This window comes from Idiotropiscis lumnitzeri, unplaced genomic scaffold, assembly GCF_059441095.1.
Source record: "Idiotropiscis lumnitzeri isolate Australia: NSW breed Sydney's pygmy pipehorse unplaced genomic scaffold, RoL_Ilum_1.0 HiC_scaffold_104, whole genome shotgun sequence".
In the NCBI taxonomy this organism is placed as follows: domain Eukaryota; kingdom Metazoa; phylum Chordata; class Actinopteri; order Syngnathiformes; family Syngnathidae; genus Idiotropiscis; species Idiotropiscis lumnitzeri.
In genome coordinates this window covers 155,549-174,068 of record NW_028283642.1, presented here as the reverse complement: position 1 = coordinate 174,068, position 18,520 = coordinate 155,549, and the positions used below count along the sequence as shown (strand labels likewise).

General features: G+C 41.1%; 1 protein-coding gene and 1 long non-coding RNA gene across 2 annotated transcripts; one reads left to right on the top strand and one right to left on the bottom strand.

Moving 5' to 3' along the window:
- Positions 1-2,648: 2,648 nt before the first annotated feature.
- On the top strand, positions 2,649-3,312 carry LOC148315549 (uncharacterized). The gene is made up of 4 exons (XR_015840832.1): positions 2,649-2,894; positions 2,983-3,031; positions 3,108-3,173; positions 3,252-3,312. It is a non-coding gene; the product is annotated as an uncharacterized LOC148315549 (long non-coding RNA).
- Positions 3,313-13,804: 10,492 nt separating this feature from the next.
- Positions 13,805-15,627, bottom strand: LOC148315548 (uncharacterized). The gene is made up of 2 exons (XM_088287483.1): positions 15,212-15,627; positions 13,805-15,142 (listed from the first exon to the last, which is right to left on the bottom strand). Exons 1-2 carry the CDS (start codon positions 15,321-15,323, stop codon positions 14,280-14,282), a joined length of 975 nt encoding a protein of 324 aa, XP_088143609.1. The 5' UTR covers positions 15,324-15,627; the 3' UTR covers positions 13,805-14,279.
- Between the last annotated feature and the right edge of the window lie 2,893 nt (positions 15,628-18,520).

Below are 18,520 nucleotides of genomic sequence, written 5' to 3'. Positions count from 1 at the left end.
AAGGCTCCCTTGTCTCTGTTCATGGTTTTTATGCCTCGCTTGCAGATCTCAATGGCCTCTCTGATCCAGCGCTGTTGTTTGTTCTCTTCGGTGCGGATGACCCTGCCCTTCTCCCGGTCCATGATGTGGTTTTCCCTTTTGCAGTGGTCAGTGATTGCTGATTTGTAATGTTCATGTTGTGATTGTTCTTTTCCTGCTCTGATTTTTCATTTTTTTGACAGGTAAGTCACACCCTCATGGAACATCAGCTGATAAAGACGGGTCTCAAGACACCATCATGCGACACTCTGAAGAAGGCGAAAGACTCGCCGAAACATGTCAGGTAAAAAATTAACCTAAAACATAATTGTCTGCTTTTAATGAATCAGTCAAATATCAATAATAAGAAGACAAAATGAACCTAATACAAATAAATGAATGCTTAATAACTCCCCTGCACATGCTCCTAAAAATCCAAACCTTCACCTGTAAATAAAACGTCCCGACCTGAAGACATCTTAATGTTATTATTTTGTTATACACACAGCGCCGCCAAGTGGAATCAAAAATGTGTTTTTATTTTAATTTTCACATCCTGCACGGTGCCCTTTTGACAAATCCGACTGAAAATTAGTCAGAAAAGACTCAAGACAATGATCTTACTCTCTGCCGAATTTTGTGACGTTTTGGCAAAAGGCGTGGCTATTACGGTGCTGAAAAGTCAGATTGTACTCTGTGGCAACAAAAGCTCCGGCAACATGACTCAGATGATCCTATCTTCTCGAAGTCGTACACATTTGAGGATACTTCAGCCCTGAAGACATCTACCAACTTATTTTTCATCGTAGTAGTACCGCCACAGAGATAATAGAATTACGCTTTTTTAAATTTTGATGACGTCATAGCCCCGCCTACAGAATTACGCTTTTGTCTCGTTGTCCCCGCCTACAGAATTACGCTTTTGTCCAAAATGACCGCTATCCCCGCCCCTGTGTTAAAACTATCCAATCTCCAGCCACCTATTTCAAAATATTTACATATTCCCTGCCCCTTGAAGGTTTAATACCACGCCTACAGAATTACGCTTTTGTCGAAGTGGGCCCCGCCTACAGAATTACGCTTTTTGTCATTGTGATGACGTTGTATGTGTGTGTGTGTGTGTGTGGGCCAAGGGCCCCGCCTACAGAATTACGCTTTTTGTCTCGTTGTGATGACGTTGTGTGTGTGATTGGGCGGGGGGCTTGGCCCCCCCCCTCCCAAACTGTATGCTTCTTATGTTAAAAACAATGTGTTCCCTGCGTGCGTGCGTCCCCAACCCAAACTGTACTTATGTTATTCATATTTTAATATCTGAAGTATATAAAGCATCCAATGAAATGAGCTATATCTAATTAAATAAAATTAAATTAAACGAGTGAAATAATATGAGTTGAGAAGAGCAGGCGTTGTTTTTACCTTTGAATAAGATGTTTATTCGGTGGATATAGGTCATCCATATTTAAATATCTGAAGTATATAAAGCATCCAATGAAATGAGCTATATCTAATTAAATAATGTAGATGTATAAAATTAAATTAAACGAGTGAAATAATACGAGTTGAGAAGAGCAGGCGTTGTTATTACCTTTGAATAATATGTTTATTCGGTTGATATTTGCCCTTTTTGCAAACATGTCTGGACATATTCCCAGCGACATAAGTTTAAACATGGTATTGTGCAGGCTTGGGGGTTTGTCCGGGCAAGACGCCGGACAACCCTCCAAGCCTGCAGCAGCCTCAAGGTGTTTCAAAAGATAGTGAGTGGCGACATCCTGTCGATCGATGGGCAGCCGTGGGCATCCGGGCGACCACCCTCCTCCTTCTTACCTTTTTGTAAAATCTGCCGAGTCATGTTTACTTGTTCTGATTACGAACATAAGGTGTTTGAAACGATAGTGAGTAGCTCACGACATTACTTCTCAAGGTGTTTGAAAACATAGCTCAATATTGCCATCTAGTGCCTTAAGGGTAATATAGCAGAAGCCTCAATTTCACTCTGAATAATCAAAGTATGAAACGTTTAATGTTTAAAGGTAATATAACAGGAACATGTACTTACCTAGTGAAACGTTTATATATTAAATTGAACAAAAGTTTTCCTTTTCAAGGGATTGACAAAAAATAATCTGTAATAAGGAGGTCCTGAATTGTATGGAATTATGTACCTAGTGAAACGTTTATATAAATATAACAGGAACATGTACTTACCTAGTGAAACGTTTATATATTAAATTGAACAAAAGTTTTCCTTTTCAAGGGATTGACAAAAAAATAATCTGTAATAAGGAGGTCCTGAAATGTATGGAATTATAGAAATAGAAATAGAAATAGAAATCCCTTTATTGTCATTGTACTCAAGTGTGCAACGAGATTAGAGGGCTCCCCTCTCCAGTGCAATACAACAATAATACAGACAAATATATAAATTAGATAAATAAATAAATAAGACAGTGCAATGGAATTTAGTACTGAATAGGGCACAAAGAAACACAGCACATCACAATTATGTACCTAGTGAAAAGTTTATATATTAAATTGAAAAAAAAATTTCCTTTTCAAGGAGTTCCTGAAATGTATGGAGTTGTGCATAAACCAGCAGGTTTTATCAGATCACGAGATTATTTGTTCAACTTCCCGCTGAACCGAAAAAGACTAATCCCTCAGGTGTTTCAAAAAGATAGCGACTCGCTCACGAGTTTCTTTTCGGGTTGGAGGGTTAAATAGATGGTTGTGTTTGACCAGAGACAGAAATTTTCTCAAACTCTGATGAGGACGTCTAGAGCGAGCGCTGGAAAAGCTTAACATTGGATCGTAAGGATAACACTTTGATCTTTGAGGACGTCGTGAACAAACGAAGGAGTGCCTAACAATGGAGCGTAAGTAAATACTTATAATTTCATCTATTTTTAACAATCCTTGTTTGCTAAACAATATTGTTTAAACCATACCTTTATATATACTCAGAAATGCTGTTTTACAGAGGATCATCTGAATGATCAACGTAGATCAGCCTGTAAGTCTAATGTTATTATATTTATGATTCAAAAGTTCTTATAAACTGACTCGATGTCTTATCTATTTTATGACAGACACACAGACACACCAATCCGCTTTCACGCAAGTAACTGTGAAACTTGAAACACCACCAGAACAAGGTGAATATAGTTGCAAACAGATTTAAAATACCCCTAGACCGCTATCCCACACTCTCTCTCTCTCTCTCTCTGTTCCAGCGACATCCGGAAGTACAACAGTGCGCTTCCGGGTGAATACGTCTTTCCCGTCGAATACGCCGGAGGAGGACACAAACATTTTCCAACTTTTTTGTAAGTGTCTAAAGTCTCATAATATATAAATAGATTCTTAATGTTTATAACATATCTGTTCGGTTGTGTGTGAACAAGGGCAGAGATGTTTTGAATGTGTGCACGAGAGCGTTTTTCAAAAAATCGTATGCGACCACATGTAACGTGTAACACGTGTTTGATAACGGATACTCGCTACATTTGTTTGGCTTGGTGTAGCGGTAGCCGCTGCCGTAAGCTAAGCTTCCAATGTGTTGCTAACCAGATGCTATGTTGCTGCTGTGTATGACCTGTTGTAGGCATTTGCTATGTGTTCCGAGGCGTTATCGTCTTTGAGATGTAGCTATATATTGTGTAACGATATGTTTGATAGCTGTTGTTGGTGACATGTGTTCCGAGTTATTGCCGTAATGCTAAGCTTCCAATGTGTTGCTAACCAGATGCTATGTTGCTGCTGTGTATGACCTGTAGTCGGCATTTGCTATGTGTTCCGAGGCGTTATCGTCTTTGAGATGTAGCTATATATTGTGTAACGATATGTTTGATAGCTGTTGTTGGTGACATGTGTTCCGAGTTATTGCCGTATGCTAAGCTTCCAATGTGTTGCTAACCAGATGCTATGTTGCTGTTGTGTATGACCTGTAGTCGGCATTTGCTATGTGTTCCGAGGCGTTATCGTCTTTGAGATGTAGCTATATATTGTGTAACGATATGTTTGATAGCTGTTGTTGGTGACATGTGTTCCGAGTTATTGCCGTATGCTAAGCTTCCAATGTGTTGCTAACCAGATGATATGTTGCTGTTGTGTATGACCTGTAGTCGGCATTTGCTATGTGTTCCGAGGCGTTATCGTCTTTGAGATGTAGCTATATATTGTGTAACGATATGTGGACTATGGTTAGCGGATGGTCATCTTGTAAGGGCTTATGGAAGCATCTTGTGTTTACCGATCGGCCTTCTTCGAAGGATCTTGAATGTGTTATTAGACTTGTCCTATTTGAAGTGTAGCTATATAATGTGTAGCTATATAAACGGTTTTTTGAGATAATAATTATATTATTGATTTGATTAATCGTTTAACTATTAATACAATTTTTATTTACATTTAATGAAGTATTTATTTTTTAAATATTTTTAAATTTTCTAATTTAGTATGTCTTTTAATTAACAGTTTTGATTATTTTTCAACTTTTTAAATTTTTTTATTTTTCCACCGTAATAACTTTTAATCATGTAAAAATTTTTATTTTTTTAAATTTATTATTAAGTTTCTATTTATATTTTTTTCCTGTTTTGAGATGATTGAAGATCTTACATATTTCTCGTGTGTCATATCTAGCACGTTATAGGGAGGGAGGTGTCAATGAGAACCCATCAGAGGGCCGTCGCATGGAAGGAGGCGCCAACGAGAATCCATCAGAGGGCCGTCGCATGGAAGGAGGCTCCAACGGGAACCCATCAAGGGCACGTCACATGGAAGAAGGTGCCATCGGTAATCCATGATCAACCACATCGTCTCGTCGAAATGAGCAACCAATCAGACCTAGAAGTCCTATCCCAGGTAATGAGCGAGTCAGGCTTCAGAGAGAACGTCATGAGGTTCTAACAGAAGTTCTACGTACTTACAACAAACTGGTAGATCTGGCTGAGAAGCTCACAAATCCATGGTGATGTTGTATTTTCATTTTTATCTCTTGTAACATTTCTCTGATATATAATCCGTGTGTGTTTGTTATTGTGTAGTATACCATATACATTTCCACTAGATTACAGAAATCATTGCTTTTGTTTATGGTGTCAGACGCTAGTACAAGCATACCTAACGATCCATTCGCGGCGATAAGACAAATCGGCGATTTATAATCCTTTAGACCTAACAGACCCAAAACAGCGATATGGCGAACGATAATACACAACTGCTCGATCTAACAAGACACACATCAAATGATCAAACACAACCTCTAGACCTAACAATACTAGCATTAAACGGTCAAATACACACACAATCACAACCGCTTGATTTAACAACAGATGATCGCATACACACGCAATCACAACCGCTCGATCTAACAATATTCGCGTTAAACGATCAAATACAAACATCAGAAAGGGACCAGATACACACGCAATCACAACCACTAGACCTAGCATTACTCACATCAAACAATAATGGACAAACAGCGGATGTTCATTTATCAGTCCCCTCATTAAATCAGCCGGGGGGAACACAGACATCAGATGGTCATATACCCCCAAACGATCGCGTACAAACGCTACCTATCGAACTAACATTATTAAACTCAGTTCTTGATTTACCAAGCGCGCAGAACACATCAAATGAACACGAACCAATGACAACTGATGATGTTGATTTCACAAACGCACCTGCCACGCCAGATGAGGACAACTCGCAGCCTGAGGATGTCACAAATGCACCTGCGTCGTCAGATGAAATCACAAACGCCCTATCCACATCAGATGAAATCACAAAAGCACCGGCCGATCCAAATGAAATCACAAACGCCCTATCCACATCAGATGAAATCACAAAAGCACCGGCCGATCCAAATGAACATGAACCCATGCAGATTGCTGAATTCACAAACGCACCAGCCACATCAAACGGTCAAACTCAAACTTCAGGTGACCATTTAAACAACCAATCGTTAGAGGATTCAGTTGAACAGAGAGGTGGACATCGGGTAATCATACGAGATCGTTTCAATAATACAGAACTCAGGATCCCGTTAAACATACCAGAACCCGTTGATAACACTGATTTTCCAGCATTTTACACCGCTATCATGGGCTCGATAAATGAACAGATGGATCACGCATTATCGAACGTATTGCCTGGGGATATGGTTCAATTGGAAGTGGTGGGGGAAAATGTAAATATACATGAGACGGTTCGCATGTCAGACGACCCCGACGTATGTGAAAACGCTGTTCAAAATCTGCTCGATCGACTCGTACAGTCTAACGCACAAGTCCTGTTTGATAGACAACTAGAGTTTGTCATCCAAATTGTAAGTGATATTCGCGGAGGTATGGGTCAAAAACGTCGAATAGGCAGTCTTTTGGATCATGAAATACTTGTTAAAAAAAGAAAGCATTTACTGGTGCCGAACAATCCGGGTGATACACAACTATGCTTTGCTACATCGTTAGCGCTTTTAATGGATAACTCATTGACGGAGCAAGAGATCTATCGACAAGCACTCGAGTATCAAAGAGCTGTTGGGATGGATGAGACGACCCCTGTTGGATTTAATGATATCAATAAATTCGAGACGCTTTTGGGTCGTAAGATTGTGGTTCTATATAGAAAAGAAGGAGAGTTTGGACCATTGATTCATTTCGAGACAGAATACCCCAAAACCGCAGATCCCTTGGTGATGTTTTTACAAAATCAACACTTTTACGGCGTGAAAAGTCCAGTTGGTTTGATGGGATGTAGTTATTTCTGTTGTTATTGTTACAAGGGTTACAATAATAAGAATCTACATCAATGCCCCGGACATTGTCATGTTTGCATAGACCCGACCTGTAAAACTCGGCCTCTGAAACCCATCCTTTGCAAGGGCTGTAATAAATCATGTCGAAACGCTGTCTGCTATGCCAAGCATCAAATAACCGGTGGAAAAGTTGGCAGCTTTTGCGATAGATACAAAAAATGTCCAGTTGTATGACATCGATTACTTCGGTTTCATCAAATCAGACACCGCGATGATTCAATACAGCGACAAAAAGAACATTCTTTCACGACCCTCCGACACCTCAAACATCTTTGTGGCTTGCTTTACAACAGCCCATGCAAGATTGTTCATGTACAGATTTTTGGAGCAGTTACAAGACAGGGTTCTATACACTGACACAGACAGCCTCATCTACGTGGTCAGGGATGGGGAAACGGCTCTAAAACTAGGCCAGTATCTCGGTGATCTGACTGATGAATTGGACGGTGACAGCATTCAGGAATTTGTTTCGGCCGGTCCTAAAAGCTATGCCTATCAAACTCGAGATACTAAAAAAACGGTGATGAAGGTTAAAGGTATCACACAGACGCACGAAAGCGGTCTAAACATCAACTTTGACAGTGTCAAAGACTTAGTGGAGGGATACATATCCAGCACGACGCATGGCAACGAACCCGACACGCACTCGCTTAAGACACCACAACACAGCATCGTCCGTGATAAAAAAGGGTTTCGCGTCAGAAATACTTCATTCGTCAAAAAGTTTAGGGTGGTCTACGACAAACGAAGACTTTTGCCGGACGGACGTAGTGTGCCTTTTGGTTATTAAGGGGAAAATGGAATTATCACAGGTCGAATTCGATCCGCGTCTCCAAGTGCCTTTTTCATGTTTGATCTCAGGGCCTAGCGGTTGTGGGAAAACATATTTTGTGAAACGTGTTTTGGAAGACTGTCAACATGTTATGAGAAATGTACCTGACAATATTGTATGGATTTATACCTCATATCAACCCTTGTACAACCAATTACAAAAGTTGATTAAAAACATAAAATTCCTAAAAGGTCTCCCAGAATCTTTTGATGACGAAGCCTTGTTCCCGTTACACCAGACTCATCTAATCATCCTTGATGATCTGATCTTCCAAGCATCGGACCATCCTGAAGTGGTGAAAATCTTTACCCAATATAGGCATCATAGAAATATGAGCGTCATATTGTTAACTCAGAATGTATTCCACCAAGGTAAATACAGTCGTACTATTAGTCTAAATAGTAATTACATGGTCTTGTTCAAAAATCCTCGGGATAAATTACAAACCAGTATTTTGGCTAATCAGATATTCCCTACGAAGAAAAATTATTTTTTAGAAAGTTTTGAAGATGCCACCAAAGACGCTCATGGGTATTTATTGGTGGATTTAACACCCACATGTCCAGAACAATACCGTTTGAGAACGGGTGTACTTCCTGATCAGTGGCCTACCGTCTACATTTCCAAAAATTGACATGTCCAAGCTTTTAAAAACAAACGCTCCGCAACTCAGGAACCTGTTTCAAGCCACGGCTAAGAGACGTAAAGACATACTAACCAGAGGTCCACCTTCTTTGATCAAGGTCCTCTGTGAAATTGCTTTCAATCTATTAAAGGGTCATATACCGCTTTCACCTTCACAGTTTAAGAAATTAAAAAAACAAAAGAAAATTATTAGACTATTGGCACGTAAAAAAACAAGTCTTAAGAAAAAACGCGCCTTTTTGACTCAAAGGGGTGGATTTATTCTTCCTCTGTTGGGAACAGTTGTACCCTTCCTAGGTAATCTTTTGGGTGGGTTAATCAACAAAAACTAGCCATCATGAGTTTGAAAACAGCCCAGAAAATGTTTCTTCTCACACCACAACAACTGGAACGTCTGAAAAAACCCGAACCTACCATCAGACAAACTGCCGAACAGGACATGGATGTGAAGATGAAGGCAGTTTTGGAAGATCAATCCTTGTCCCCTCATGAAAAAATAACAAGGTATCAGTCTTTACTTCATCGTTATTTAAGCCTTCTCAAACAAGGTGAAAAGGAAGAACGACCTCTGACCGTGTCTCTAACCCCTGAGGTTTTGAACCCTTCAAAGATTTCGAATGTTGAGGTACAAGACAAAATGGTGGGGAATGAAATCGAACCCTGGTTCGATATTCTGCATAACATTCCAACGCGTTATCGGAAAAACGCAGACTATGTTTTGAGAAAACTTAAGGATGCTGATAGAAGCTGGACCCCTCGTCATGAATTCATGTTTCAAGATAAGCCTATAAAAGGATCTCACATGACCGATTTACTCAGGCAGATTACTTTGACGAGTAAAAACATCGCGACTCGAACCCCTAGAGGCTGGAAGGAGTTTCTTCACACTCTACACGAACTCAATATTCCGGAGACCACCATCGTCAACCCTCACGCCCGTGACGAATTCAGACGGTTGAAACTCCGAGGTTCGTTAAGCTCTGATGATGACACAAACAAGAGGACATCCATTAGGAAGAAGAAAAAAACTAATAGAAAAAGACCCGCCCCTGTAAAGTGGGTGGGGTATTCCTCTTCATAAGTTTTAATGAAAAATCTAAAACCTTTGTATGTTTATACATGTGTTTTTATTCAATAAAATACATTTTAAATGATTACAGACAATGACAGGTTTGAAATTTTTTAAAAGAACACGCCGCTTGACCGGCACATGTCTTTTCCGCACAGGTTTGATAATGCTTTACAAAACTAGTTACCATGGCATCATTCTTTAACACATCATCCTTATAGCATGTTAACACATCCTGATAACTCAAACCACAGCCTCTATGTGTTAAATAATAGACGCAATGTTGACCACAGGTGATTGATAGCTCGTGTTGTAGACGTCTGTTATGATACAAAATACGATCGGAATGTTTTTTCAAAAAAGAGTTAATGTTTTGCGGATAATATTGAAATTCAGGAGGAAATCCAAAAGCGTCAAAAAAAGTACTGGTTCCATCTTTTTCCAACGTCAGAGCCAGCCAGTGTTCACCGGGTAAGTGTCGAGGATGTGTGTTGACGATGTAGAAGATTGGGGGGTTAGGCTGCAGCGAATTTATTTCATCCGAAGCGTAAACACCTCCAAATAAACGCCCTTGTAGACGTTTCATGAGTTGCTCCAGCTCTTTCCCGTTCATCAGTAATAATCCACTAATACCTGTCGTTTTGAATTTATTTCCAGGATGGAATCGTAGCAGGCGTACACAATAAGTGTGGTTGTGTGAGGGAGTGGGAGTCTAAATCTCATTTCTAACCTCAAACTTCCGCTGGAGACAGGTGCGAGAGCTCCTGAATCATCGTTGGGGTTTAAGTTAAAAACATACAGCGCATATCCACCGGAAAAATCCTCCCTGTTGATGCAAAGAGGTAAATCTTTCAAATGTCTTCCTGTCGATGTAAACAGGTTATGAAATTCTCGAACGGCGTTTCCTGCATTAAATTGGGGCTGGAAAGCTTTGGCTGGTATCTGTCTCCCCTCTTGGCAGAGCGCTAAATATTCCAAATGATGATGAGCGAAATTAAAGGGATTCAAATCTTTTCTGCCCACAAAGGCGTTGTGATTTACAAGACCTAACACCACATATCGAGGTGTATGACCGAGGAAAAGATTATCTTGTTGACAGGTTCTGGAATGTTGCGGGATGGAATAAGTTTTCACATTAATTCTTGATAACGGATACAAAGCATTTTCTTTGTTGAGAGCCGCAGCATGACCGATAGAGATGGCTGGTGAAACGGCGACTCTTTTCACAAAGAGGGAAGCGCCCACGATTTTCAGATGGTAGTTCACATCGGGAGGGCTCATAAAACAAAATTGGTCGTTGGCTTTGATGAGTTTCACTCGTAGATCCACGTTATTGAGAAGATGTCTCTCACAAAAAAATATGTCGGCGTGTAGAGGTCCTATCACGGTGAATGTTCGGGAACCCAACACATATTCTGCTCTGCGCAGTAATCCTTTGTTAACAGCATCCCCCGTTAAGACTGTTGAATCCATATGCCCTGATGTATCTTTGTAAAACATAGCCGCTGTGAATTGGCTTCTTAGAGAGGCTTCTGAAAAGTTTAACAACGTCTCTATCATAGCTCTGTATGGATGGGTTGCGCTAGATTGCGAGATCAACCTGTCGCCTAATGTTACATCCACTTGTGAGAAGATTGTATTCAAAGGATAATTAATAATACCGACTCGTTGATCTGTGGGTAAAATGCTACCATCTCTGTTGAGTACCCTCAGGTGCAGCTGAAGCAGGGTGTCTGAGAGGTCGAGATATTTGGATCCTTCTCCAGGTATGAAAAACTCCACAGGACCATCATCGGTGAGAGCCGAGATAGGTAACATTTCCACATATTGACTTTGTTCGATTGATAGTTGTGTCATGGGTGGACTAAATAAATCCAGTTCAGTTAGGGTGCACTCTGCTGACTTGTGATGCAAAAGAGCCATGATGAATAACCCTAATGGTCAATTTTGGTTAAGAGAAAATATCCCCGGTGTTTCTTCGCCGTCTCCTTTTCTTGACTGATTTCTTCTTGGACACGCGTTTGCGTTTTTTAGGCTCTCTCAACCTTTGTCCGATGGGTCTTTTTGCAGGTCTTCGTGCCAGAACCATTAAACCCGAACCTTCTTGAGGCTCCGCCTTACGGTTTATTCGTTCTAACACCCGACCGGCTACATCTGTTGCAATGTTTTTCGCAGCCGTTTGCAGGTGAGGTCTGGCAACGCTGAACCCTCTTTTGATTAATGGACTCACAAAACGAAATAATTTGGCAAAGATTGAACCCAATCCACGCCCATATTGGACCGGTAATCCATGAAAACCTGATAACGACCCACCCGCTTGGTTTTCGTAATAATCGACAAAACGGTAAAGATCATGATGCGTATCCAATACAACCATTTTTCTATCTGGGTCTAAAGTGCAGAGTAGCGATAACTTTACCGCGTGTAAATCCCACGGGTTGATTCTGATCCGTCTTAACTTCGATTCTTATATCCTCAATATGCTTCCTACTAACAGGCATGTAATAAAGAGGATTAAAGGCTTTAAATACAATGTCACCGTGATTATCATCGATGGGTATCGTTCTCAAGAGCGGAGCGAAAGCGTCACCCACAGCCTGATGATACACCACGTCTGTATAAACATATAGATGGTACATCCCCGCTTTTATATCCGCAGGATGTTGGCTCGCTGTCCACTGGGGTCCGCAGGTAACCCATTCATCGGGTAACGCCCCAAAAATGTAGGCTAACGCGGGACGAAAGCGTATCTTGTAATGACCATTCCCTGCCCAGAAAAATCTCTCCTTTAAATAATGGTATACAACATGGATTTCCGGATGGATCTTTTTGAGGAGCGCTTCCACATCTTGTCCTATTTTCTTAATATTATCGTAGTACCCAGCCGACAGGCTTAAGGATTTGATGGTGAATTTGTTTTCATCATAGTAAAGAGGTGCCAAAGCACCTGGTGTTGGTTCACCGTTTTCCCATGCATCTACATAGTCAAAAGATGCTTGATCTTCAGGCACGTTGAACCATGTATGGGGGTAGGATATTTCACTCAGAGCTACTTCACAATTACCTTCGAGATCGATATGATGAGCCAGATTCACTCTGTATTCAGCTATCGTATTGTCTACATACACATCAGAACTTGCATTGGAGGGTAAGGTGACGTAAAACCCCCCTTCAAGATTCGGATCCATGTTGGTAAATGTCGAGATTCGTTGTAAAGCTTCTTATTTATACGTCGACGACTTGTGTAGCGGGGACCCAACTGTCATATTTCACAGGCCAGCCCTTCCAACGTATGAGAAACTGTTTCTGTCCGCCGACTTTACGCCGTTTGATAATCTTCTCCACTTGAAAGATTTGATCCTTGGATATCGTGACTTTCTGGAGCTCGTGTGCATAAAAAGTTCCTTGCACTATTTCACCGTCGTAGTCTTTAAGCTTGTAAACAGGTGGAAAACGCGGTACACACTCCGCTATCGTAAATAACTCGTCTGTAAAACTCTGTTCATATTTCTTGTCAAACACACCTCGCACTTTTGATATTCTAACGAGATCTCCTTGTTTAAATATCATTTTTATTCTATCACTACCCCCAGAGGGTATGTTGCCGTACAAGTTTTGGAAGACAAGCCATGTGTTATCTGGTGTGACTTGGTTAGGTTTCATTTTTATACTTGTATGATAACTTTCATTGTAACTATCGATTAAATCTTGTAATACGTCGATATAACGACGTGTGTTGTTGGCGGTGAAATATCGCCACATTCGAGTTTTTAAAGTTCGATTAAACCTTTCGACCACCGAGGCTTTCAAATCACTGGCTGTTGCAAAATGATTAATATTGTGTTTTTTCATCAACCTCTGAAATTGCGTGTTGAAGAACTCCTTCCCCTTGTCTGTTTGTAACTTTTTAGGGATGCCGCTAAAGGATAAGACCGACTCAAAGGCTCGAACAACTTCTGGCCCCGTCTTGTTCATCAGCACACGGGCATACGCTCGTTTTGAGAACACATCGATGATTGTGAGTAGGTATTTAAAACCATCGTTGTACTCGGTCAGAGCTTGCATATCACATAGATCGGCTTGGAATTGATTCATAGGACTGGACACAAAAACTCTGTTCCTAGGGAAATGAATTCGTGCTGGTTTGTGCAAGGTGTATGCATCTTGCGAAGATAAAAAATCCTTGACTTTATGACGCGTCACTTTTTGACCCATTTTCTCCGACGCAGCTAAATGAAGGCGTTCTACACCTCCAAAGCTGGCTGGATGAGCGGGGTCGTAGTACAGTTTTTTCAACCACCGCTTAACGCTCATGACGGTTTATGATTTAGTGACAAACATCACATCGCTATTTATCTAAACACACAGACAGACACAAAAGCATCTTTTTAAAAACATCCATTTTTATTGAAAGAAGGTTAAGTATGGTTACACGTGATAAGGATTCTCTAAGATGTAAAAAGTCTATAGGTCAGGGTTAAAACAGATGGATTAACTTTTGATTCTAACAGGTCTTCAAACAGCTTCAATTCGTGCGCGAGATCCACAGGTTGTTGATGACGGAGACGGTATCTTATCACATCGTTAAACAGCGTGAGTATGGTAAGTACATGTCCTACACTTATCGCATTTTCCCAATTTTCCAAAATATTTTGAAACGTGTCGATCAATCCCGAGCGACTCAAAAATATGACATGTTGCACAAACAATTCCCAAGGCTCCTGAAAAATTGTTAAAGACATGGCACGCACTTTTTGCATAAACAATAAAAAATTTTCAATGAAAGGGTCTTTATCATCGGGGTTATATGTAATTGCTCTATTTATTATATCTGCCCACCCTTGGCTTCTATAGCCAAAAAACGATAATTTTCTGAAGACATTACCCATTTTTTATTCAAAGTTAATATTTTCTATAAGATATTCTTCGAAAGTATCAAGTTGATCACGATATATCATAAAACATATGGGCTCATCCGCTTTAAGGCGGTCCGGTAAGTCCTTTACGAGTGCTAAATCCACCATTAAGATCTCTGCAATTCGCTTGACTGTTTCTTTATCCGCTTTTACAGAACACAAATCCAACAAGTAGTGAATACATGGTAAAAACTTTTTACCGCAAAGGATGGGCATGATGCGGTCATAGTGCAGTCTTAGATAATAACAATTGCATAGGTATCTATAGCTATGCAAACAACCCCTTTTTTTGTGATACTTTATCAAAAAACGTCTGACCATGTAAATAATAGCCGCCTTAACAACTAATACGACATCCATATCAATCCAACCCTTAGGAGGATTATCCCATGACATATGTTTTGCCTCATCTTCGGAAATAGGTGCTGGTCCGTGGTCAGGGTCGTTGACGGTCTGAACCTTGATCTCCGTGGTTTGTGGAGAATCAGCCTGGTCGGACCAACTGGACAGTTGTACCTTCTCGTTTTGTGAAGATTCGGCCGACGAGGTGGGGGTCATCGGAGGTGTCGACGACGGTGTCGGCGAAACGGGACGACTCCACCCTGAATACGTTGGCTCGCCGTTGTTGTACGAGGGTGCAACAGGTCTTGCTAAGATTCCTGGGCCCCCCATCCACAAGGAGTATGATGGCACAGTCTGGTCCTCGCCTGTTTTTGTAGAGGGTCCATCCTGGTCTACATTTGTAGAGGTCTCAACCTGTTCCATGTTTGTAGTTGTAAAGGTTTCCACAACATCCATATTCAGATCTTGATCGCATGTAGGTTCATCCACACCGCTATCTGTAATACAAAGATACCATGATTAAATATTAGAAAGCTATATAGTTAAAGATTAATTGCATCGTTTACCTGAAGAGATTTCTGCAATGTTGTTGTCAATATGATCAGGTGCGGCGATGGTTGTCACCCTTCGGGCCTTGCTGTTCACACCCAGATGACGTCTTGGTCTACACGTCTTCATTTCTTTCACGAGCTGGAAAAATTGTCTTGTCTGTGCAGAGCGTGACTTGGGCTTTACTTATACTGGTTTGAGACCGGGGGAGGGTTAAATGGCGTGGTTCGATTGGCCAAATGTAGCCAACAGATACATGTCCAGACAAGTAAACATGACTCGGCAGATTTTACAAAAAGGTAAGAAGGAGGAGGGTGGTCGCCCGGATGCCCACGGCTGCCCATCGATCGACAGGATGTCGCCACTCACTATCTTTTGAAACACCTTGAGGCTGCTGCAGGCTTGGAGGGTTGTCCGGCGTCTTGCCCGGACAAACCCCCAAGCCTGCACAATACCATGTTTAAACTTATGTCGCTGGGAATATGTCCAGACATGTTTGCAAAAAGGGCAAATATCAACCGAATAAACATATTATTCAAAGGTAATAACAACGCCTGCTCTTCTCAACTCGTATTATTTCACTCGTTTAATTTAATTTTATACATCTACATTATTTAATTAGATATAGCTCATTTCATTGGATGCTTTATATACTTCAGATATTTAAATATGGATGACCTATATCCACCGAATAAACATCTTATTCAAAGGTAAAAACAACGCCTGCTCTTCTCAACTCATATTATTTCACTCGTTTAATTTAATTTTATTTAATTAGATATAGCTCATTTCATTGGATGCTTTATATACTTCAGATATTAAAATATGAATAACATAAGTACAGTTTGGGTTGGGGACGCACGCACGCAGGGAACACATTGTTTTTAACATAAGAAGCATACAGTTTGGGAGGGGGGGGGGGCCAAGCCCCCCGCCCAATCACACACACAACGTCATCACAACGAGACAAAAAGCGTAATTCTGTAGGCGGGGCCCTTGGCCCACACACACACACACACACATACAACGTCATCACAATGACAAAAAGCGTAATTCTGTAGGCGGGGCCCACTTCGACAAAAGCGTAATTCTGTAGGCGGGGCCCACTTCGACAAAAGCGTAATTCTGTAGGCGTGGTATTAAACCTTCAAGGGGCAGGGAATATGTAAATATTTTGAAATAGGTGGCTGGAGATTGGATAGTTTTAACACAGGGGCGGGGATAGCGGCCATTTTGGACAAAAGCGTAATTCTGTAGGCGGGGACAACGAGACAAAAGCGTAATTCTGTAGGCGGGGCTATGACGTCATCAAAATTTAAAAAAGCGTAATTCTATTATCTCTGTGGCGGTACTACTACGATGAAAAATAAGTTGGTAGATGTCTTCAGGGCTGAAGTATCCTCAAATGTGTACGACTTCGAGAAGATAGGATCATCTGAGTCATGTTGCCGGAGCTTTTGTTGCCACAGAGTACAATCTGACTTTTCAGCACCGTAATAGCCACGCCTTTTGCCAAAACGTCACAAAATTCGGCAGAGAGTAAGATCATTGTCTTGAGTCTTTTCTGACTAATTTTCAGTCGGATTTGTCAAAAGGGCACCGTGCAGGATGTGAAAATTAAAATAAAAACACATTTTTGATTCCACTTGGCGGCGCTGTGTGTATAACAAAATAATAACATTAAGATGTCTTCAGGTCGGGACGTTTTATTTACAGGTGAAGGTTTGGATTTTTAGGAGCATGTGCAGGGGAGTTATTAAGCATTCATTTATTTGTATTAGGTTCATTTTGTCTTCTTATTATTGATATTTGACTGATTCATTAAAAGCAGACAATTATGTTTTAGGTTAATTTTTTACCTGACATGTTTCGGCGAGTCTTTCGCCTTCTTCAGAGTGTCGCATGATGGTGTCTTGAGACCCGTCTTTATCAGCTGATGTTCCATGAGGGTGTGACTTACCTGTCAAAAAAATGAAAAATCAGAGCAGGAAAAGAACAATCACAACATGAACATTACAAATCAGCAATCACTGACCACTGCAAAAGGGAAAACCACATCATGGACCGGGAGAAGGGCAGGGTCATCCGCACCGAAGAGAACAAACAACAGCGCTGGATCAGAGAGGCCATTGAGATCTGCAAGCGAGGCATAAAAACCATGAACAGAGACAAGGGAGCCATTATCTCTCGCCACCAACTGGTAAAAGCTAATACAAGTTATTTTCTTGGATGTTTTTCTCCGTGCAACTCAACAAGGTCGCCCTCATATATGCTCGGATGACTGTTTCGGCCATGAGGATGTCACAATACGAAATTCGTCCTTTTTCGTGTAAAGTTGTGGGAGTGGCATTGCACTGTTCGGCAATAAAACAACGCTGATTATGAGGTTCTAAATATGAACGACAACTCGTGAAACTTTACACACACATCAGGCCGAGCAAATTTATCAATATTTTATACGTTAGTTGTGCAGCTTTTTTGAAATGGCTCGCCATGGCCCTCGAGAAATGTTAAAAAAAGCAGCCCTGGTTGAGTGTTTCACCTCGCTTTTTGTAAATTTTATGGAGTACAGTGAACCCTCGGTTATCGCGGTTAATGGGGACAGAGACCACCCGCGAAAACTGAAAATCCGCGAAGTAGCGGCGCACCTTCAAAAATGCTTAAAAAAATATACAATATATATAATAAATATAGATATATATATATATATCTATATATATATATATATATATATATATATATATATACATATATACGGGGAGAGAGAGAGTGAAATTCATGTTATAACAAAAAAACCAAATTATTATTAAAACGTATTATTTTTTTATTCCCCAGCCATTCTTTTTGTATTTATTTAATTACTCCGACTTTTACCTGCTGGTACGCCGTCCGGTGTGCCCTGTGAAATGAAAGGTGGCATTCTTTATTTATTTATTCTTTTATACATTCATAACTGACAGCTTCGCGCTCCGCTCGTGCCCGGGCGGAAGAGGTGCTCCAATTCGGCTTAACTGTGACACACACCCGCCCTCCTCCCCCGGAGCTTCCATTCGGTTAAACTTAGGGGCCGCTTGGCACCGCCCGTGCCCGGGGAAGGTGCTCCTCTTCGGCTTACTGTGACGCGAGCATGCCCTCCTCCTCCGGAGCTTCCATTCGGTTAAACTTAGGGGCCGCTTGGAACCGCCCGTGCCCGGGGAAGGTGCTCCTCTTCGGCTTACTGTGACGCGAGCATGCCCTCCTCCTCCGGAGCTTCCATTCGGTTAAACTTAGGGGCCGCTTGGCACCGCCCGTGCCCGGGGAAGGTGCTCCTCTACGGCTTAACTGCC

Coding starts and splice junctions, on each gene's coding strand:
- LOC148315548 (XM_088287483.1), bottom strand. CDS start 15,323: ATGAAGACGTGTAGACCAAGACGTCATCTGGGTGTGAACAGCAAGGCC. Junction 15,143..15,211: donor CATTGCAGAAATCTCTTCAG/GTAAACGATGCA, acceptor TTTGTATTACAG/ATAGCGGTGTGGATGAACCT.